General features: G+C 53.2%; 1 protein-coding gene across 1 annotated transcript; it reads right to left on the bottom strand.

The window, feature by feature from the left end:
- Window positions 1-1,904: 1,904 nt before the first annotated feature.
- On the bottom strand, window positions 1,905-23,163 carry Wfdc1 (WAP four-disulfide core domain 1). The gene is made up of 7 exons (XM_028875738.2): window positions 22,674-23,163; window positions 10,496-10,685; window positions 9,038-9,121; window positions 8,095-8,235; window positions 5,133-5,174; window positions 3,607-3,680; window positions 1,905-2,250 (listed from the first exon to the last, which is right to left on the bottom strand). Exons 1-6 carry the CDS (start codon window positions 22,791-22,793, stop codon window positions 3,622-3,624), a joined length of 636 nt encoding a protein of 211 aa, XP_028731571.1. The 5' UTR covers window positions 22,794-23,163; the 3' UTR covers window positions 1,905-2,250; window positions 3,607-3,621.
- Between the last annotated feature and the right edge of the window lie 274 nt (window positions 23,164-23,437).

Raw genomic sequence — 23,437 nt, 5'->3', positions numbered from 1 at the left:
ATCCAAGGAGGTGCTGACAGACTTCACAGAGCCCACCTGCCAGCCTGTCCCAACCCAGAGGTTGTATTGCTTCAATTTTGTTGCTTACCAACAAGATAAACCCATTGAGCAAGTCCAAACCAAAGTCAAGGGAGCCAGCTACTGAGGACCCTGGAGTCACTGCCTTGACGTCATGTGGGTTAGAAGTCAGTCCTGGAACATGGTCAAGAGCTGCCCCCCCTTCTCCTTTCTCCTTCTCCTCCCCTCAGATCTGTCTAACCCGCTCTCTTTTCTCCTACCCCTGACATTTCACTTCATCCCATAGTAGTCAGGGGGAGGTGCCGTTTTCATTTTTCTAAAGGCTGGACAGGCCAGGGAAGCTGCCCAAGGCCACGGGGTGAGGATCAGGCTCTGAAGACAGGCTCAGTCATGTGCTGTGTTTCTTCTGTCTTTAATTACTTGGCTGGTGACCACTTGGGATGGCAGCCCCAGAGACCAACACTCAGAAACTTAGCTCAGACATTCCCCACCTCTAGGAAGCCCTCTCCAGCTGCTCTCCCCACCCCCAGTCCATGAATGGCTTTCTCCCACACTTATCTCACAGCAGCGAAGGGCACAGACAGTGCACTACCTTGACTCTGCCGAGTTAGGTCACTGTGCCTGTAGGAAGGAGCGTTCTGGGGACAGGGGTCTGCTTTACTCAGGATCATGTGACTGTCCTCTGTAGCAGCACAAGAGGACCTTCCCTGGGGGTCACAGATGCAATGTACTCTGCCCTTTGGCCACCCGAAGGGGACCAACCTGCTTTTTCCTTAGATCAGCCAGTATACTGATCTTGTGAGAATGTTCTAGGAAAGAAAGGAAGAAAGAAAGAAAGAAAGAAAGAAAGAAAGAAAGAAAGAAAGAAAGAAAGAAAGAAAGAAAGAAAGAGAAGCCAGGTGTGGGGAGTTAAAACTGGAATAGCTGATAGAAAACCCCAGACAGGACCGGGCCAAGGTCAGCAGGACCACAGCACAAAGAGATTGTTTAATTAAGTCTGCTCCTACAGGGAAGTCCTTGTTAAGGGAGTTGGCCCAGAGAAGGCCACTGGCCTGGGGCCGCTCCCAGCTCACCTTCTCTCCCCAGCTTCTCAGTGCCCCTCTTTGCTGTGGGGATGATGCACTCAGGACTCTGGCCTCGGGAGGCACAGCATCCCTGTGCTCCTGGCCAACCACCAACGGGGAGCCTCTAGCATGGCACCTCTGAGGACATGACAGTTAAAGCCCTGACTCCGGCTTGAGATGACTCAGTAGATCAGATGCTGACACCAAGCCTGCTCAACCGAGTTCAGTCCCCCAGACATGGTGACCTCCACACATTTGCAGACTGTGGGAGGCACAGAGGTCCTTGTCCTCACAGATAAGCACCAGGGGAACCTGGAAGACTAAACACATAGGGCTGTTCTTTCAAAGGAAGGGATGCATAACCTGTTATCCGTCCAGAAGGCTGGGAGGGGACGTGGTTAATAGCCTGGTGATCTTTTCACTATCTGTGTGCCTGAGACCACACCAGATCCTTCCACAGACCTTTTCTGTGAGTTTGTCGATCTACAGAGCCTATCTTTATGGAAAGTGTCACATGCGCTTTACAAAAAGTTTTGATATAGACACATCTTTGCTTTAGTGTGCACTCAGGGTTGAGTTAATTATTGCCAAAAAAAGTTTTCACCAAATTGTGCTGTGCTTAAATATGCCTAAAATAAACTACTTGCCGCCAGACTCCTGAAGTGTGAGCCAGCACCAGCCACTTAGTCATACTGAACTAAACTATCTTCTTGCCTCCCGAGGATCATTACTCTGCTGGCCGTGGTGGTCGCAGAAAACCCTGCAACAGATGTGCGTACACACATAAATAAATGTAACACAAAATTGAAAAACAGCTGTGGCTCAAGTTTGATAAAGGAGTTCATTTTCCACTATGAGCGGCGGGCAAATTTATTTTGGGAACAATTGGATTGGATATATGTCTTCCACAGTCCAAATCTGTAAAAGTCACCTCGAAGCTTCAGGCTTGTGTGACCAGGGTGCTGAGCAGGGACCCAGAGCTCGTCAGGGGCTTCCCCCCACGTTACCACACCAGGCTGGGCCACACTGGGGTTGGGAGTCTAGAGTCCCATTTCCTAGGAGCTCCAGAGTTCTCTTCTGTGGAACTGGGTGTGATGTCTGGGGTCAAATTCTTTTCCTGTTTCCAAGGCTTAGCATGTGGAAAGCATGGGAGGGGGTCCCTCAAAAGCTGTAAAGGAAGAAAAAGGAGAAAGGATAGATATGAGTCGATTGTGGGCAGGACAAACAGCACAGGCCTTTTAAAGTTCCGTCTGCCCTGGACCCATCAGGAGTACCGGAAAGATGTGTTTCTTTGAAGGAGAAACCCTCAAGCCCCTGAGAGGTCTCTGGTCCCTGATTAGCTACTGACCATCCATTTCCATCATACCCATTTTGTAGAGGGGAAACGGGTTTGGAGAGTTGAGTCATTCACTTAAGGCTACACAGTAGAGAGCGGAGCTTTACAGCCAGGCTCCACTGGCTCCCGCGTCTGAACATCCACCCATCCTCAGCTGTGCTTCAAGACCATGCTGAGCCTGGGCCACAAGGCCCTGGTGAAAGTTGCAGGCTTGAACTTTATCAGACACACACCAAGGCTGGCTGCTGTCATTTTCAGACAGCCGACAGGCTGGCATCAGTCTCTGCCTGTTCCACAGTCTACCAGGGATTTAGCCCAGGATACCCTGGAAGCTGGAACCTGCTTCCTTTTCAATGACCCCTAGGGAACTGCTATGGTCACGGCTGCCATTTGCTTTGTGAGCTTGCTGAAGTCTGGGAGGGTTCTTGGGTTTGAAGTCGGGGACCCTCTGGTGGCTGCTACATGGCACCTTTGTACGTTTCTGCCGGGCAGACCCCTGTGCAGATAGCCTCCTTGACATCCCCTGTCCCCTCAGTAGCCTCCCGGTGGCTCCTCACAGCTGAAGTGATGCATTGTGGGAGCCACAATCTTCACTTCCCTCCACCTGGGGCACCTGTCCTCCAGCCTCTTATCCCAGGTAGTACCTCCTCCTCCGCAGATTTCAGTTACGAGCTCAGTGTCAGACCCCCGCCCCTCTGGGTCCTCCCTCATTCTCACTGGAGCTAGCTCCTGCACCCTGCTAGTCATTCCTGGCACAGTCCCTGCTATACCTGTGGCCTCCTTGTTGATCTCCCCGGTGGCTGGTGTAGACTCCCTTCTAACAGGAGGTCAGCCTCACCTGTGGGATTTGTCCCCTGTGGTGTATAGTGCAGACTACCAGCTTCTGCTGAGCGGTAGAGTTCGGTCGATGCCACAAGCCATGCTGAGCCAGGGGTTGCTGGCATGACAGCCGACAGACAGGTGCTCCCTACAGCACTGTCTGGCCGAATCGGGGAGAAAGGCAAGATTTGGGGGGCACTGGAGGCACCACTGGCCTAAGCGTGGAAGGCCACAGTCAGCCAGGTCTTCGGTTTAGATCCTGCTTCTGACGTACTGGGAATCTGGAGGGATTGTGACATTCTGATGTCGCCCTCATGTGGCCAACATGGGGACGATGGCTGTCTAAGCATCCATCTCACCTCCGCTTACCTGCCAGTCTTGGCTTCATTGAAAGTGCCTCTGTTGTCCCTTTCCAGGTTCCGCCACATTCTTAGAGTCACCTTCTGCAACGAGAACCCAGTTGCCAGGACAGATGTTCTGCTCAGATCCCCGCCTGGGCCCCCTGTGACCTCCAGAGGTAGTCTGGATGGATGCCTTGGCACAGCGTGGCAGTCTGCAGGTGCATCTCTCCCCTTGCCCCAGCAGGGCCCCTGCCTGCATGTCTCTGCTCCTTCTTTAGCATCCTGGAGCAGTACTGAGCCCAAGGCCTCAGACACACTAGGTGCTCTACCTCTGAGCCTTATCCTTGGCTCTCCTGCTTACCCAATCCACAACTCACTCGTCACACACTGCAGCCATGGGGACGGCCACACCTCCCCCGATCATCACACATAACCTTCCACTGCCAGTGGCTCCAATCCCAGAGGCTGAGTTTTCTTGATCCCTCCTTAGGAGGCTCTTCTCCTTAGAAACTCTTCTGGTCTAAAAGGTCCTCATGGTATCTGGCATGTGACATCTGGAGCCTTTGTCACCGGTACCATGAAATAACCACATAGACTTTATGAGTATTTGAATTTCCTGCCTGAGCTACTCTGTGACAGGAACTGGGTTCGCTGTGTTTACAGATGGAGCCACAGCCTCCAGCCCTGAATGGTGAGCAGTGCCTGATAACAACATGCTGTGTGGATGGAAGGGTGATGGATTGGTGATGGACAGGTAGATGAGTGGGTAGGTGAGTGGTGATCCATGGAGGAATGAGTGGGCAGGTGGATAGATGAATGATGAAGAATGAAAGAATGATAGATAAAAGTGGATAGGTAGGGTAGATGGGTAGAAGAAAGGATAGATAGAGGGATGGGTGAATGGGTAGATGCGTGGATGAGAAAGGAAGATCAGAGAGAGGGATGCAAGGAAGAATGATGGATAGATGAAGAGATGATGGAAGAATGAATAAAAGGGTAGATGGAAAGAGAGGTGGATGGATGGGTGGGTGAGTAGGTGGATGGGTGAGTGAGTGGATGGATAGGAGACTGGATGGGAGGATGGGTAATTGATGGATGGATAGAGAGATGGATGGATGAATTGATGGATGGATCAATGGATGGGTAGATGGATAGTGGGTAGGTGGGTAGGTAGACGGGATGGTGGGTGGGTGTAAGAATGGATAGGGGGATGAATGAATGGGTGTATGTATGTATTCTCAGATAAACGAACAACCAGGAAGATGGATGAAGGGTCATCTCTTCCAATTCCCTGAGTGAGGGTAGCAGAGACATAACTGTCCCCATTCCCAGATTCTGACACTAGGGTGAGGGCATGGTTGCCCTGATCACCTCTCTGGCTCACATCTGTCCTGCCCAGCATCATAATGACAGGGCTCGGCTTTATTTCTCAGACCTAACTGCCATTTTGTCCTCTAGCTCAGCCCTGGACTTGGATATTTTCTTTGTCACTTAAAGGCTTGCCTCCTTTCCTTGTGTCTTCTGCAGAGAAAGAGTGCCTTCTCCCTCTCTCACCTGGATATTCCTTGTGAAGCTTCTGTCTCAGGATCCGCCCCTCTGGAAAACAAGCGGGAAGAGAAAGCTTGCAGGCTCTCAGGGGGCCGTGTTAATCAGTTTCCAGTTGCAGTGTTGCACAGATATTTTGACATTATTTTGAGGGTCAAAGGGGACCTGAGACCAAAATGTTTGGAAACTACTACCCGGATCATAAAGCTGGCCTGACCCCCTGACCCCAGGAGAGCTGGTAGCAGGGAAGACTATGCCTTAGAGTGGTCATGAGCCCACAATTTATTGTGTGTGTGCATGCACACAGGTGTGTGTGTGTGTGTGTGTGTGTGTGTGTGTGCATGCACATGTTATGTTTGTGCAGGTGTACATGTCTGTGTGTGCTTGGAAGCCATAGAAGAACATTGAGTGTCCTGCTTTATCATGTTCTACCTTATTCCTTTGAGGCAGGGTCTCTCACTGAACCTGGAGCTGGGCTGGCGATCAGCAATCTTCCTGATCGGCCTGACCCACCCCAGTGGTGGGATTTCATACCTGGCCACACTCAACTCTCGGCTTTTTTTTTTTTTTTTTTTTTTTTTTCAGGTCCTCGTGCTTGCTCAGCAAGGGCTTTTACCCACTGAGTCATCTATCCAGCCCCAGAAGTTAATTCCCAAATGGCCCAAGAAAGTGCATGTGTCCATTTCTATGGAGAAAAAGAGGGAGAAGAATGTTTAAATAGTGCTGGGCCTGGAGGTGGTCCCAGGAATGTTCCTGCAGCTTTTCTGCAAGTCTGGGATTCTCTGAACATGCAGTTAAAAAACTTTTTTTTTAACTGTTTCTCTCAGTTACCGTGACATATGTGTTCTTATGCTCTGCTGAGAGTTTTGCCCTAAAGGAAGGTGAGGGACTTTAAGATGACTCCAAACTCAGACATAATTACCACCAATTATTCCTGAGTGACAGCCCTGAGGTCAAGGCTGGGAGAATTTGCTTCCACCTGGGAGGCTGGAGGTGTTCCTGGGGGAGGGGAGGCATGCACAGCACACATGGGTATGGGCAGGTGCAAGCACACACAGGTGCATTCACTCATAGGTGCATCCTCAGGTACATACATGCCCTTTGCAGCTGGTGGGGCACGTTCCCGACCTGATTCCTCCCTCTTACTGTACCAGGGCTGGAGGTGGCACACACTCACCGAGCTTCAGAACCTGCCCCTGCGGTAACTACTACATTACCACCCCAAATCCCATTTACAGATAGGAAAACTGAGGCTAAGAAAGTCCCGGGGACAGAGCAAAGCCACCCAGGAAAGAGGAAGCAGCTGAAAGCTGTTTCTGAAGTTCCAAGTCTGTATTCTTGCCTCCATTGCACTTCTTTCCTGGGCTTGGACATTTCTGGTGTGGTCTTGTTGGATAGCCTGATCTCTACGCTCAGCTTCCCCCAGGAAATGCATCCATCTGGACTGAGTTCAGACTCCCTAGATCTGGTCTGAACTGGTTTGATTTACACCAGTCTTAGAAGTCATAGAATCAAATGAGCAAGATCAGGGGACCAGGGGCTGGAGAGATGGCTAAGCAGTTAAGAGCACTGACTGCTCTTCCAGAGGACCCAGGTTCGATTCCCAGCACCCACATGGCAGCTCACAGCTGTCTGTAACTCCAAGATCTGACACCTTCACACAAACATACATACAGGCAAAACACCAATGCAAATAAAAATAAGAATAAATAAATTATTTAAAAAAAAAAAAAAGACCAGGGACCAGAAGGACCTTCCTGGGGCCTGGATGCAGCTCAGTTTGGAGAGTGCTGCCTTGCTACACAAAGCCCTTCACCCCACCCCCTGTGCGCAACCCAGCACAGCAGTGTATGGTGTTGGCCTGTAATCCCAGCACATTAGGGCAGAAGAATCAGAAATTTAAGGCCATTCTTAGCTATAGTAAGTAGAGGGTCTGGGCCAGCCTGGGCTACATGAGACTTTGCCAGAAAGAGGCAGGGATAGGGGCTTCCAGTGTATGAAGCATCCTTAGCCCAGCTGGGGCCTCTCATGGAAGTATCCCTCTGTCCTGCAGCCCCTGAAGGCTGCCTGCCTTCTGGTGTTCTACACCTGCAGGTCCATCCCCACTACCCCCCTCACTGTGCCCTGGTGTCTAGGAATTGGCAGTAATACATGGGAAGAATGGTGGAGCCACAGTGGTCATAATGTGTGTGGGTTAGCCTGGTTGTTCCTTACAGAACCCCGACCCCAAGCTTGACCACTCTGCTCTCGGCCTATTTCACACAGACGAGAGTTTGTGACTCGCTGTTTCATCCACGACCTCCGTGACGGATGTTCACGATGGCCAACTGCCATCTGAGAAGCAAGGGTTCTCAGACAGTGCAGATTCTATGAGGTTTGGGCCTCATAGATGGCTCAGCAGGTAAAGGGGCCTGCTGTGTGCCCAAGCCTGATGACCCGAGTTCGAGTCCCAGAACCCGTACAAGGGTGGAGGGAGAGACTGAGCTCCTCCGAGTTGTCCACAGACCACATGTGCGCCATGGTGCCTTCCCTTGCTCTTCCCTACACACACACACACACACACACACACACACACACACACACACACACACACTCATAACAGATTTTAAAAACTCAAATTCTGTGGGGCTAAAGACAGATCTAGAGACGGGCACACAAGATCCAGTGTTCCCTAATACCTGTGGCGGCCTGGCTCCACTCCCAGAAGCCTGTACAGCTGTTCTCACCTGCTCCCATGACAATGGGAAGTGGTCCCCATTGCACAGGGGAGGAAACTGAGGCTCAGAGAGATGAAGAGACTGACCCCAAGGTCACCCAGGTAGCAGACACAGAGCTGGGGTGACAGGTGGGAGCAGGACACAGAGGGAGCAGGAAGTGGGGCAAGGGGACTCTGAGCCAGGCTCTGGTGACAGGGTGACAGGGTGACAGGTGACAGGTGGGGCTGGGGCGGGGCCAGGGCAGCAGCACTCACCTGTCTGTCGGCGCTGCTTGACGCACTGCCCATGGTTGGGTATGCCCTGGGCTGGGTCCCCTGGCCGCAGGATGTGGCACTCATAGCCTGAGGGACAGAGTAGTGGCTCCGCCCCATCCTTGGTGGTGCTGCATGCCTCTGCTGCGGAGGGACACGGGCCAGGTCTCAGATGGCAGACCTGGGGGGCAGACAGTGCACCCCATCCAGAAAGGCCGATTTCTAGCCCCACCCAGATACCAGGCCACGTCTGTGCTTCTCACACAGTGCACACATGTACACTCAGACCCTAGGCCATGTTTGTACATACATGTGCACCCAGAGAGGCCATCTCCCACCTGCAGACTCCAGGCTGCATCTGTGTCTTACATACAGAAACTCTGAGAACCACCTCCCACCAGCACCCAGTGCACACAGACACAGTGACGGTATCCTACACACACCATCCCCCAAAGAACATGTGATTACATGTACACTGGCATACCCTGAAACATGCACTCACAGCTACAGCCACGTGTGTACACACAACACACCCACAATCAACACACATATACATGCTTTTGCACACATGTGCTTATACACAGACACAACACATTCAGCCACATCCACAAGAACAGGTGTAGCATACCCTGATGGAGATGGTCCACATGAGAGTGTGCAAAGCCACAGGTCCAGCGGCATGCACACATGTGCAGCCCTACCTCTGTAAACCCCTGGGCCTCAGGCCTGTATGTGGTTCCTTTAAGAAACTGCCCTCCATGCCCCATCCACATTAAGGTGGTAACGAGGCCCTTTAAGACTTTAGGGGTTCCGGACCCCTTCCCTTCTCATTCTCTACTGAGGAAGGAGACCCGTTGTCAGGGAGAGCCTTGCGGGTTTTCTGCACAGGCCACAGACCCCAGTGAGGAGGAGGGCCGGCTCCGACTTGGGGACCCATGCCAGGTACCTTGCAACACCTCCTCAGGACCATCCAGCAGCCAGCCGTTGCCGCCAAGCCATCGGGGTTTGGGCTGCACCAGCCAGTCTAGAACTGACAGAGAACTGGGTGAGATGGAGGCCTTCCCGGGGGCAGTTCGATGTGACCAGCCTTGAGGGAGGGGCGTGTCACCCCATAGAAGAGGGTGCGGAGGGCTCCAGCACGTCGCCCTGTGGGGCATGCCACAGGCCTGCAGCATCCAGGCCACCGTCCCCCTCCTGTCCCCCAATTGCACGGCCGAGCGCTGAGGCTGAGGGACGTGGGCCAGATGCCATTGCTGTCAGCATCACTAACTGCTGTAACCACTCCTGCTGCCAGGAAAGGAATGGAGGATGCATCCGTGTTCACCGAGTGCCGTGCATGGGTCCAGAGACCACAGTACTGGGATACGGAAAACAGTAGAGGAGCGCACGCTCTGCCCTGCCGGGCTGACTCCACGTGGGGGACACTAGGTACACAGAACAGTAAACCCAGACTTCTGCAGCCTCGAACAGTGGGAAGGGGCGGGGCGGGGGGGGGAGGACCTGCTGGAGGAGGGGCTGCTGGCAAGGGAGCACCCTCTCAGAGGAGGGTCTGAGGGCTGTGGAGGAATGAGCCTTGTAGGTATCCAGGGGAAATGTTAGGAGCACCCAGGCGTCAGATCAGGGTTCCACCCCTGCATGCAAGGGTTGCCTGGGGGAAATCTAGAGGCACTTGGGGCCATGGGGCACTGGCCAGGGATTTTAAAGAAAAGTCCTCAGTCTGGATTTGATTACTTTTATTTTTTTGAGAGAGGGCCCCCTGTAGCTCAGGCAGACTTTGAACTCCTGAGAATGACCTTGAACTTCTGATCCTCCTGCCTCTACCTTCCGAGTACTGGGATTTCAAGTGTGTACCGCCACATCTGCTTTACACAGCGGCGGGAACCGAACCCAGGGCTTTGGGCTTGCTAGGCAAGCACTTTACCAACGGAGCTACATTCCCACCCTGAATATAAAGATAAATGTGTATTTAGAATGTTTATTTTCGGGGTGTGAGCACATGTGGAGGCCAGATGACAGCCTGGGTGAGTGTGTTCTCTCTTTCCACCATATGGGTTCCAGGGACTGAACTCAGGTCACCAGGCTTGGATGCAGGTGCCCTGACCCCTTTATCCCATACACTCCTATAGACTGAGCCATCCTACAGACTGCACCCCTTTTAAAAGGGTGGAGTCTCATGGTGGTGACACTGTCCCTGGAATGTGTGTATTCCATGCTGGGGGCTCCATGCATGCAGATGAGGCAGCTGCACCCAGCAGATGCTGCAGAGGTGCGGCTGAAGGCTGCAGGTGAGCACACCCGGGCTGGGCCGCCGGGAGCTCAGTACACACAGCTCCAGTTCCTTCCCTTCCTCAGGCTGGCACTGGGTCCAGCTGCCCCCTCGTCCCCTGAGCCCAGCTCAGCTTACCTGGTGGAGGTGGCACAGCCTCCAGGCAGGCGTAGGCACAGCCGTTGTAGCAGCAGCGCCTGTGTCGCGGGCACTGGGAGTCGGCCTGGCAGCGTGTGGCCTGGCAGGCACCTGGGGGCAGCGTCCGTGGGGGTGGTGGGCAGCGGTCTGCGCGGGGCTGCCGGGGGCCTGTTGGCGTACCCTCTTCAGCCTGTGGGACATAGTGGAAGGGCATCGGCCTGGGCTCCCAGCCCGAGCTTCCTCCCTGGGCGGAGCCTGCTGCCAGGGTGGGTCGGTGAATGGAGCAGTTCTGGGTTGACTGGCTGTTTCTCTGTGAGTCCCCAAAGAGATGGCTGCAAGAGGGAAGCAGGAGCGGGGGGGAGAATGGAGGAAGGGGGGTGGGAGGAGGGATGGGAGGAGGCACAGGAGGAGGGACGGAAAGAGGGATGGGAAAAGGAAGAAGCTGTAGAAGGAAGGTATTTTTGGGGTGTGTGGTAGAGCAACAGTCTACATATTAAGTATGATCCCTATACGATAGCTCTCCTCTGTCTACATGTGTTTGCACATACATGGGTGTACATGTAAACACACATGCAGATACTATACATGTATATTTCTGTATAAACATGTATTTTTAGCCAGGTGGTAGTGGTGCATGCCTTTAATCCCAGCACTCGGGAGGCAGAGGCAAGTGGATCTCTGTGAGTTCAAGACCAGCCTGGTCTACAGAGCAAGATCCAGGACAGGCACCAAAACTACACAGAGAAACCCTGTCTTGAAAAAAACAAAAAAACAAAAAACAACCATATATTTTTTTTATAGTCTATCCACATGTCTAGAGCTTTGAGTATTCATGGATCACACACCGAATATAATCACAAACATCTTGGATAAGTCTCACACACTAACAAGGAGGTGGAAAGGTCACCTGAGAACATTTGTGTGCCCTCTTTTGTTGCACTAACCCAAAGCCAGGCAAAGCAGATGCCTGGTGTGGGGAGTCAGAGAGGCTGCTGGTGTCACTGACTGGCAGCCAGGGCAGGTCACTCCAGACAGCCGACCCTGGGTCCCTCTGACAAGACTCCACTCATGCTGGTCACGGTGTCATGAGGGAACTTGAAATGGGACGTGAGGAGGGCAGATCATTAGACATTAACACACTCTCTCTCTCTCTCTCTCTCTCTCTCTCTCTCTCTCTCTCTCTCTCTCTCTCACACACACACACACACACACACACACACACACACACACACACACACAGACACACATATACATACACACTCACACACACATACACACACACACTCACATACACACACATACACACACACATGCTCACATACACAGGTGGCATGTACATACACACAGGTGGCATGCACATACACACACAGGTGGCATGCTCGCATGTACAGATAAATGAAGTGACTTATGTCATCAAGTCTTGACTATGTGTGTGTATGCATTAGAACGTATGTGTTTCGTGCATATGTATGGTGTGTGTGTGGGGGGGAGAAATAGCGGCATTGATCCACACTTGGTGATTGGATTATTTCTTCCACCTTTTTTTTATACAGGGTCTCACGTATCCCAGTTGGCCTCGAACTTGCTATGTAGCTAAGAACAACCTTGATCCTCCTTTCTCCACCTCCCCAATGCTTCCTTTCTAGTTGAAAATGGCTGCTGGGGTTTGTTGAGGCTTGTGGTGGGCAAGAGGTCCAGGGCAAGCTGTTCAAAAGCGTTCTGGCTATGATAGTGCTTGCTGGAGCCAGAGTTGTGCGTCAGCAGCAAGCAGCCATGGTTGTGTGCGGGGTCCTCTCTTCAGCAGCATGCAGCTGTGGTTTTCATGCAGCTGTGGCTGTGTGCAGTGCCCTCAGTTCAGCAGCATGCAGCTGTGGTTTTCATGCAGCTGTGGCTGTCATGTAGCACCCTCTCTTCAGCACCATGCAGCTGTGGCTGTGTACAGCGCCCTCAGTTCAGCAGCAAGCAGCTGTGGCTGCATGCACCTTCTTCGTGGCATCTGTGGAGTGTTCAAAGCAGCTGGGATGCATGAGACAAGTCCAGCACAGTGAAGGGTCTAACAACAGTCAAAAGACTCCAGTGCCAAACTTCTTGGGTTGTTTGCATCAGAACCCATCTTTAATATTAACAGCACTTTCCCTGTGTTAAACCGTGTTCTGCTCCATCCAGTTCTATCCAGTTCTGCTCTGTAGTCCTGGTCCTTCAAACCTGAGTCCCGGGAGTTAGCATTCTGCTGTGTGACCCTTCTCCATATGGGGACAACACAGCACCTCTCTCTCTGGGTTTTCTGATGACCAGACACACCGAGACAGGCACAGCAGTGCCCAGGGTGGCGCTTGTCCCTGGATGGAAGCTAGCTCAGTGCCACCAGTGGCCACTCCTACAAACTGGTCTTTTGCCTGGAAGACTGCTCCACGTCTGTCTTCTGGCCGGATCACCTCCCAGCCTCAGCATTTATATCCTCCTGAAGGTGGCCTCCCTTCAGAGGCGTGGATCTTCCTGGTGCAATCCTGACCCATGCACACATTCTGTGCTGCCATCTCTGAAGCTGCGAACACCATGCACTACTGCTGATGTCCCGCAGGGGGCATCTGGTCACAGGGAATAAATCCTGCTCTGGATGCCCCCAAGCTGGCATCAGAGCAGGCCGTGGCTTTCGGTTTCCTGCCCCAAAGCTGGCGCGCAGGGTGGGGGCAGCTAAGATGAGGGTGCTCTGGTGATAGCCTGCTTCACCCAGAGAACCTGTTTCTTCTTGCTGGCACAGATTGCTCATTCAATCTGTGAAAAGCAGGGGGCTCAGTAAAGAGCTTGCCTTGCAAGTGTGAGTACCTGAGTTCGAGTCCCAGAACCCTCGTAAAAATCCAGGCCCACTGAAAAGTGCTTGTATCCTGGTGCTTGGGAGGCAGAGACAGGCCAGCCTAGTCTCTGTGAGTTCCCTGTCTCAGAAAACAAGGTGAGAGCTGGGCAGTGGTAGTGGTGCACGCCTTTAATCCTAGCACTCAGGAGGCAGAGGCAGGTGGAAATCTGCATTTGAGGCCAGCCTGGTCTACAGAGTGAGTTCCAGGACAGCCAGGGCTACACAGAGAAACCCTGTCTCAAAAATTAAAAACAACAACAACAAACAAACCGAAACCAAGGTGAACAGAGCCTGAGGAACACTTGAAGTTGTCTTCTGGTGTCCACACATATGCATACCCCTGTACCCACACCTGCACTTCCCACACACTTACAAACACCTACCCATACACGTACACACATCTATCCCCCACCTATACAAGACTACCCATAAACACGCATACATACATCTAACCCCCAAACACACACAAAAATAAAGAAATGAAGGAAATAAATGAATGATAAGAGAAAGGCATTGCTAAGTGACTCTTAGTGGATATGGAGAGGAAGGTCTGAGGTTAGAGGTCCCCAGAGACTCAAGGGAGACCTGTGGGGGGCTTCTGAGCCCTGCAGTCTCCAGTCTTCAGCATCCCGCCCCTCTCTGTCTCTCATGTTCGTACACTGTCCCCAGTTGCTTGGAAACTGCTGGCAGGGGACATAACCCCTTACCCTCCACTTCACATCCATCATCTACAGGATTAAGTGAACTGGATCGAGTTCAGCCTCACCAACACTAATCCTGATCCATCATGACAGCCACGCCGGCCCCCTTCGGAGGGGGATTGAGAACCACTGGGTACTGGCAGGGGAGGTGATGGGTTTTCTTCCCAGTAGGTCCCATGTGCAGGCACCGTGGTGCCCAGGGCTCAGCAGTAAGCCTCTTCTCTCCCTGGCCCCTGTCTCATTAGTTGGTCAGAGGCAGCCCGAGTGAGGGGTCTGCGGAGAGACTGGTTAATGCTGGCCACTGTTGTCCCACGGGAACACAAGTCTGTTCCCCAGGACGGAGAGAGGCACCTTAGGCTGCTTCCTGACCACAGAGGGTCGCTGTGGGGGATCAAGAGCTGAGGGGCCCCGGTTAAACAGTTTTGAAGAACATTCCGTGTCCTGCAAGGTGACACTTAGAAAAGCTCCCGACAGAGGTGCTTCCTGAGATCTGAGGGACTCCAAGAAACGCAGGGTGTGCTCTGCAGCTCCCGGTCCCAGATTAAAGGCTTGGCAGCCCCAAGGGTCAGGCCAGGACTGGCTCCCCGAGCCCCTCTCCTCCCGCCCCCTGCCCTCCCCAGACGTCCTGGTTGTGCCCTGCCAGCCATCCACACCTGTCTGGATGGTCACTCGTGTACTCTGCTCACGTGCAACACCCCGTCCAGCCATTTGTCACTTCTGGATGTACCTGTGTGCATGCGTGTGCGTGTGCGTGTGCGTGTGCGTGTGCGTGTGTGTGTGTGTGTGCATCTGTGTATGTATAAGTGTGTCTGTTTCTGTGCGTTCTTATCTTACTAGGACGCCACACCCTAAAGACTAGATAGGGCTAGCCCATGAGTCGTCTTCCAGAGGCTGCCACGATGCCACCAATACCTATGATCGGCATCAGTCCTACTCTTCACAGTGCTGCCCCCTCTACCTGCTACTTTCCCGACACCCTTTGCTCATTCTTTATGTTTGAACCCCGGAGCCGGGTCTACCTTTAGACAGACTCAAGAGGAATGGGACCAAAGCTGGGGACAGGTCAAGGCTGACGGAGTTGGGATTAAGGGCTCAGGTTTAAGAATCAGGCCAGTCTGGGGTTGAACCCTGGAGCTGTGGGATCGATTCTCCAGGAAAAAGAAATCACTAACTTACCCGAGACTCAGTTTTCCTCCTCTTCAAAATGGGCACAATAGTGGTAGTTGCTGTGGTTGGGGTAAGGCCTGGCCTGTGAGGTGCCCAGCTCAGAACCCACGATGCTTCACCCCAGGTAGTACTGATCACTGCTGTTTCTACCGAGCTTGACTCTGTGGGTTCAGGGGGCCCCCTTCCCATCTCTATAACATTCTGCCCAACCCACACCAAAGCCCTTCATCGCTCCCTGCCTCCCTCCCACACATCACTCACAGGGAGTGATTGGCTGGACACCCCTGACGCCATGGACTGAGGTGTGATGCTAAGTCAGGTTCAAAAGAAGCCTGCAGGGCTGGAGAGATGGCCCAGTGGTTAGAGCACTGGCTGCTCTTACAGAAGACCAGGGTTCAATTCCCAGAACACACACGACAGCTTACAATTGTCCATAACTCCAGTTCCGGAGGATACAACAGCTTCTCCTGGCTTCTGTGGGCACTGCATGCACATGCTGCCCAGACATGCACACAGGCAAAACACCCATAGACATAAAGTCTTTAAAAAAGAAAAGAAGAAAAAGAAAAAACGTGTCCCCGTTCCCCGGAACTCTGGTCCAGCTGGGCACAGAGGAGGTTCAGAGACAGACCCACAGACAGTAGGGCAGTGGTGACGTGATGACCTCGCTGTGGCAGTTCTTAGGAGATGTGGGCACGTGGGAAAGGGACTCCAGCACTGAGACAGGGCTTCTGCGCTCACACCACTCTCAGACAACTGCCTGGTGTGGCCTTGTCCTTCTTGCTGGCACTGTCACACAGAGAAGAAACTGAGGCACATGGTCACCACCCCAGAGAAAGCTCCAGACTCAGACCCTGGGCCATCTGGTTCACGGTTGTGGCCTGAAGCAGAGCTTGTCAAGTTCTCACCCCACTCAGGAGCCTGCAGCACGCCCCACTGTGGGTGTTACCAACCCACTTTACAGATGGGGAAACAGAGGCTCGGGACTAGAAAAGGCATCTTGCTCAAGCTGTGGCTCCCCATAGACAGAAGCAGGTTGGATCACCTTGACCCCTCCAGAGCCTGGCCCTGAGGATCCTTCATCTCACACACCCCAGTTTCCACCATCCTGGGGAACAGCCCCGGTTCAGGGCACAGTTAGCTGTTTGTCACCCTCATCCAGGGACATTCTAGAAACAGCTCGTTCCCACCCCTGCTTGTGGCTGTAACCTACCCTTCTCTCCAGCCTACATTGCCGCCTGGCTGGAAACGAAACAAGAGCATGTCAAATCCCTCACAGAAGCCAGAGGCTCAGCCAGAATGACAGCATCCTTCATGAGGGCCTTGGCACCCCCTTCCCGTGATGTCCAGCCTTCATCCGCACTAAGGACTATCCTAGTGGAGCCTCAAACACCAGCTCTGGGTACCGCTCAGATGTCTCTCAGCTCCACACACCAGACCTGAGTAGAGCGATTCCTCTAAGCTCTTCAATAACCCGGTGGCTGCAGCCAACCTGGAGATTCTGGTACCTGTATAAGTTAACAAAGCGCTTTTTGGTCGATGCCACCCACAGGAAATGAATCAAAGCTCTGCCTTCACTGGGCCTGAGAGGGAAGAATCAGCAGGTTCAAGTTCAGTGTCCTCGAACAGCCAGAGGAGACGGGATGGACAACTGATGGGTCATCTGCAGGGTGGAACATCACATGGGCCGTGGGGGAAGGATAAGAACCAGCCACATTCACAAACCTGCCACCCGTCGTCAGATGTAGATCGTGTGCAGAGTGAATCCACCACACATAAGGGGACCCAGAGCAGGGAACCCACAGAGACAGAGCCCTGGGGAGGCTGCTGGGAGAATGGAAGTGAGTGCTTATTGGGTATGGGGTTCCTTTGGGGGAGGGAGGGAAACACTTGAGAGCAGAGAGAGCTGGTGACCGCACAGCACTGTGTGTGCACACAAACACACAGATATACACAAATACAGATATACACATACAAACACAACACACACACATACATAGATACACACACAGATACACATACAGACACATAGATACACACACAGACACACACACAGAAACACACACACACACACACACACACACACACCCCGATAGTTTGTCTTGGGCTGTGGAGGAAGCTTAGTTGGTAGTGTGCTCACTTAGCATGTTTAAAAACCAGGGTTCAGGGACTGGAGAGATGGCTCAGAGGTTAAGAGCACTGGCTGATCTTCCAGAGGTCCTGAGTTTGATTCCCAGCAACCACATGGTGGCTCACAACCATCTGTAATGAGATCTGCCACCCTCTTCTGTATACATAATAAATAAATAAATCTTTAAAAAAACAAAAAAAAAAAAAAAAAGAAAGAAAACCAGGGTTCAGTCCCCAGCCCTGAATAAAATGGATGTGGTGTACATGTCTGCAACCTCAGCACTCAGGAGGTGGAGACAGGAAGATGAGAAGTTTAAGGTCATCCTCAGCTACACAGGGAGTTCGAGTCCAGCCTGGGCTACATAGATTCTGTTTCCTATAAAATAAAAAAAATGTCTTATGTCATGTGAGGTTCAACTCAACTTAAACATTTTTAAACAATGTGAATAAAAAGAAATGCATGTGCTGTGGACAGGGCTCACGAAAAAGCAGAGGTCCACACAGATAAATGATGTGTGGAAGAAGACGGAGCATGGACTGTCCTCAACCCTCCAGCTCTGGGCCGTCTGGATCTTTTGAGGGTAAGTATCAGTACTGCTGTATTAGAGAGAACTGTGGAGTGACCCCCACCTAGGGAGCTGGCACCCCACCTGCAAAGTTGCCCTCACCCCAGGCCTCCCCTACACGCTCCACCCCTTCATTCCACAAGAGAGCTTTGCCCTTCTTTGGAATGTTCTAGAGACTTCACAGCTAGACCAATAAAAATGTCCTCCAGGTCTGGTTTGCGTGGTGGAGGAAGAAAGCCAACTTTCCTCAGAGCCCCACTTGCCCTTCCTTGGGAATTCAGACGTCAGAGATCTAAAAATAAGCACCTCCCTGGCCCACGGCGCTGGGGCTCAGTGTGAGGATGCACTGGGCCTCCACAGCAGGCCCTTCCCAGAGGGGTGCTCCGAAGACTTCAGCTGGAGCAGTGTTGCTCGCTGTCAACTGCACATGCGATGCCCCTCTAGAACTTTCCATGGCTTCCTTTATGCTCTGGGTGACATGGACATCCTCTGCCTGAGCCCGTATGTGCTGGGCTCTCAGTTAGATCTGAGGAGTTCTGGGCTGGACCCCAAGACACCGCCCTGTCTTCTCTCGGCTGAGTTCCAGACGTGGGTGGACCCTCCCCCTGACACTAAGCAAGCGAGACCCACCCTAGAGCAAACCCTCTGCTTCTTTTGTCTTCTACAAAAGCAGCTAGTGAAAAAGTAAACAAATCTTGCTGATAAGAACCACAGGAGCGAAGAGTACAGCCAAGATACCCCGAAAGCAAGCACGGGAGGTGAGCTCCAGGGAGAGAGGAGAGGCTGAGATGACGAATGTCTGGTGATGGCCATTGCCCTCAGTCCCAGCTGTCGTGGGCCCCAGGTACCTTCATAGGTTACACACACACACACACACACACACACACTACATACTCCAAACATACATATGCATATGTGCATCTATATGTATACACATGTATGCAAGCATACACCCATAATAGTTACACATACATCTCTGCACATACATACACTCAAACGTATACATATGTATGCAAACACACACAGATGTATGCATGAATGTGTGTATGTGTGTTTGTACGTGCGTGTGTGCACACACAAAGTGGTGCCAGGCACAGAGCAAAGGTCTGGGTATTTTTATGTGTATTTCACCTACATGTATGTCTGTGAACCAGCGTGTGCTTGGTGGTGCCTGCAGGGGCCAGAAGAGGGCGTCGGATCCCCTGGAACTGGAGTCATTCAGTTTTGAGCCACCATAATGGGAGTGCTGGGACTTGAAGCCAGATCCCCTGGAAGAGCAGCCAGCGCTCTTAACCTCTGAGGCACCTCTCCAGCCTCAACTCTGGTCTTTTCTTGAACCCACAAAGCACCTGCTGTTGGATGCCACACTGCAGATGTGGAAACTGAAGTTCAGAGGGACGACAACCCTAGGCTTTCTTTTTTTTTCTTTTTCGAGACAGGGTTTCTCTGTGTAGCCCTGGCTGTCCTAGAACTCGCTCTGTAGACCAGGATGGCTTCGAACTCAGAAATCTGCCTGCCTCTGCCTCCCGAGTGCTGGGATTAAAGGTGTGTGCCACCGCCGCCCGGCATCCCTAGGTTTTCTTTAGGGCTTCTCATGGGAAGACAGGGTTAGTGTTCCTGTCTCTCCCCTCCTAGGAGTCACTCAGGAAATGAACAGGCCTTGCTCTGGGGAAATCCAGTCCCCAGATACAAGCCACTCCACTGAAGGTGGAGGTGAGAAGCTCAGAAGTGAGAAGAACCAGGGCAAGGATGTGGCCAGCCATGCCTGGCAGGGTTTAAAAACCATGTCACCTCCGTGACCTGGGCTGTCCACTCTAGTGTGGCTGACTCCAGGCCATTCGGAGAGGAGAAATAAACAGCATCACCTCATTACCCCCCACAAGTCCACAGAGGCAGTGAGGACAGTAAAATAGTCAAGCCCTCTGAGTGCCCCTCCCAGCTGTGAGCAGTAGGCATTCCATTCTGGCACTGTAACCGAACACCTGCGCAAGTCACCTGGAGGGAGGAAGGCGCCTTTGGGCTCAGGGTTTCTGAGGTCTCACTCTCAATGCTGTCAGGAAAGTGGGGAGACAGTGGAGAGGAAAGGGCAGGAGCAGATGATCCCTTCAAATTCACAACTCCAGTGAGCTACTTCCTCCACCAGACCCCCCCCCCTCAAGTTCTCAGGCCATCCTAGTGTCCTGACTGTCTGTCTAGGTATAAGCCCATGAGGGGAATAACCCATCCAGTCCCCAGAGCGCTGACCTGTCAATCACCTCCCACGGGCCCCTTCTCTTAACATTACTATGTTAGGGACCAGACCTTCAACATACAAGTCTTTAGAGAACATTCCAGACCAGACTATGATAAATTATCTGTCATAGATACACTGGAGTTACCATTTAACTGTGACTCACTCTTCTCAATAAAAAATGGCTTCCCTTAAGGATAAGTCTGCTCCAGATACCTGCAAATGGGGGGTCCCCCTCTGACCAGCCCACAGCCATCAAGGGTCAGCACCAAGCTGCGTGAAGAGAGCAAGGCTATGGGAGCGTCTTGCCTCTAAGCACATGTGGGCTACATCTCTCCTGGTTACCCTCAGGTTGAAGGACGGCCTGAGACCCAGAGAGGGGCAGCGAGTGGCCTGAGGCTGCACAGCTCTTGAGAGGTCTGTGCATGAGGACTTCTAAGCCGAGCCTCTGAGTCACAGGCTGGCCTTCCCCAGGGTATCTTTTCTCCCCTCACTTTTTTTCACTCTATCACCTATGCCTGTCTGAGCAGCAGGGAGGGGCCCATGTCTGCGGATAATGCAAAGCCCAGGGGTTGTGTTCAAGGGCCGCGCATGCGCGCAAGATACAAAGAGCTTGGATCTGGGAAGAGCAGAAAAAGCCTTTTTCCTCGGAGCTCGTCCCCTCCCTCTGGCCTTCCTCCCACCCTGACCCCCCTCTAGATGGCCTCTGGCCTCTGATCTTCAGCTCATGCTGAGCCTTCCAGGAATCTTCCCAATTCTTAATCCTTCCTCAGGCTCCCTTCAGGATAGCCACCTCTTCCAGGAAGCCTTTGGTGGTTGTTACATGTCTCATATGAACTTCATCTCCAACTACTTTGCTCCCTGACTCCCTTCCTGTGACTTCCTGTCTCTTGCTAAGAACATCCAGCCAGCCAAGGGTGTTGATCTTCAGCCCAGATCAGCCTTAGTACAGATTAATACCCCAGCTCCAGGCTTCTTGATCTGGCAAATTCATATTTGCCCTTCAAAGCCCCAGGTTAAATGTCTCCAACCCCAGAACCCCCTGTTGCTCCTGGGCAGGGCTGAACAAGCTCACTCTTCTGTTCCCATCACACTTGTTTGCAAGTCATGCACAAGAATGTTCCAGGTGCTGACTTGACGGCCGGAACCCGGCGGGGAGTCCAGCAGCCCCAGCCCCAGGAGGCTGCCTTCCTCCCAGGAGCCACGCATTGGCCCTTCACCATTCTTTGATTTGAAGCTGGTGAGACACACCAGGCGTTCTGAGTCCTGGGCGCTTTCTGCACTCTGAGCCACACATCTGCTCAGGTGTGTGAAGGGCGCTGTCCCCTTGACCTGTGCTCCTTTGGAGGGTGCCCCCTTTCACCCACCCCAGCCCTTCCTTCGTTATCTGTCTCCTCAGTGCTCAAAAGCTAACACACCCCAGGGCTTCCTTCCCCTCATTCATGCTCTGCTGACCACACTGCTGTGTAGACGCCCCAGGCAGGCAGCGGGCAGACGTGTCCCCCACCCAGGACAGTGCCTGCCAAACAGAGACCATCAGAACACTAGAGCTGGGAGGTTGCCTCCGTGGATAACGCACCTGCCATGAAAGCATGGGGCTGGAGTTGCCACATCCAGAACACAAGTAAGAGCTGGCAGGAGCGGCAGACACTTGTAGCCCCAGGGCTCGGGAGGCAGGACGGATGTCAGGCCAAGCTGGCTGGCTAGACTGGCCCACCTAGCGAACTCTGGCTTCAGTGAGAGACCTTGCCTTCGGAAACAAAATGGAGTAATCTCGGTAAACAACTGACGCCAATTGCCAGCCTCCACAGGCACCTGTGTGTACACACACACACACACACACACACACACACACACCTCTACATATTTACTGAGAGGAACACATCAGTCTGTCTTTTGCAGAGGAGATTGTTGGTGTCCAGAGAGGTCAAACAACTTGCCTGAAGTCACACAGCCAAAGACCAGCCCTCACTTAGACTCAGCCTCAGGGCCCCACTGAGGCTTTCCCACCGAGGTCTCATTGGCTTTCTCCTCAGAACCTTCCTAGATTTCGTTGTTATTTGTCTCCAGGCTGTCTGCTTCACTCTCAAGGTGAGCGGGTCTCCTCATCTTGTACCTGCAGGTTGCCATATAGAGCTTTGCCAGCATACTTCCCACTAAGTGGTTCCTGCCTGAGTAAGGCACCGTGGCCAGGCTTCAGACACTGGGAGGTGGGGGCCAGGGAGTCCGGACGGGGGGGGGAGGGGTTAGGAGCGGGGAGACACCAAATGCCTAGATTCTGCTTTCCAGGAAGAAGGATGCTTCAGTTAAGCTTCAAAAGCAAAGCCTCCCTGTGGGGCTGACGTGACTCTTGACTCCTTGCTGGCAGGAGGGTGTCCTCGGGAGGGCACCGAGTCCCCTCTGCCTACCACTCGCTACAGCTCAGCTAGAGGAGACTCCCACACTGCAGAGAAACCACAGCATCTGAGGACCTGTGTCCCCTGGGCCACCCCCCACCCCCAGAGGCCCCTCGACCCATCCCGGCACTTACTCGGGACTTCTCGGCCAGTCTGGCCGACAGCATTGCCTCCCAGGTGCCCTGGGCAGAGCTGGCACCCAGCAGCCACAGGAAACTCAGAGCCTGAAGGACCTTCCTGCTGCAGCGGCCCATCTTGAGGCTGGTGGCAGAGTTTCCTCCAGGACGAGTGACCTCCTCAGGCCCTCCCGGGAGAGGAGGCAAAAGGGGTTAACAGGGAGGAGGGACGAGAGCCTGGGTGGGGCCTGGGTGAGGGACAGAAGTGCTCTGCCTGGTCTTCCACACAGGGTCCCTGCGATCCTGTGTCCTCAGCCAGCACCTGCACCCTGGATGATGGCTGGTCTTCGGGTTATTTTTAGCCCACCCTGTGGCTCCGGGGATGAGGGTGGCTGCAAGCTGGACAGCTCAGCTCGAACGGCGGCTGGGCAGAGGGAGGAGGGGGCACCAGTGGAGACGTGGCTGCCACTCCTCTCTAGCCAGCATGCTGTTGCTGCCTCGGGCTGGGCTGGGCTGGGCTGGGCTGCTGGCGGCTGCGGCTGCTCTCAGCACGGGCCGGGCCAGTGACTGTCTGCCCCAGGAGCTGCTTTTGGGGGTACTGCAGGGCGGGGGCAGGGGACCGCAGGAGCCTGTGGCCCTGGTATAGGGAGGCGGATCACGTCCTTCTCTCTGGGAGAAGGAGCTCTGATGTGGCTGTGGGACAGAGAGTGGAACTGCACAGTCAAGCGCCTTCATCCGTCTGCACTGAGGGCCCCGATGCAGGAACTGCTCACAGTGCCTAG

This window comes from Peromyscus leucopus, chromosome 5 (genome assembly GCF_004664715.2).
Source record: "Peromyscus leucopus breed LL Stock chromosome 5, UCI_PerLeu_2.1, whole genome shotgun sequence".
Taxonomy (NCBI): Eukaryota; Metazoa; Chordata; class Mammalia; order Rodentia; family Cricetidae; genus Peromyscus; species Peromyscus leucopus.
Note: the sequence above shows the minus strand (reverse complement) of the source record. Positions and strands in the feature narration are given on the sequence as shown.

Excerpts from the sequence above, each read along its gene's own strand:
- Wfdc1 (XM_028875738.2), bottom strand. The coding sequence starts at position 22,793 with ATGGGCCGCTGCAGCAGGAAGGTCCTTCAGGCTCTGAGTTTCCTGTGG. Across the intron at positions 10,686-22,673 it reads GACTGGCCGAGAAGTCCCGA|GCTGAAGAGGGTACGCCAAC; the intron begins GTAAGTGCCGGG and ends TATGTCCCACAG. Across the intron at positions 5,175-8,094 it reads CAAGCAGCGCCGACAGACAG|AGGGGCGGATCCTGAGACAG; the intron begins GTGAGTGCTGCT and ends CTTGTTTTCCAG.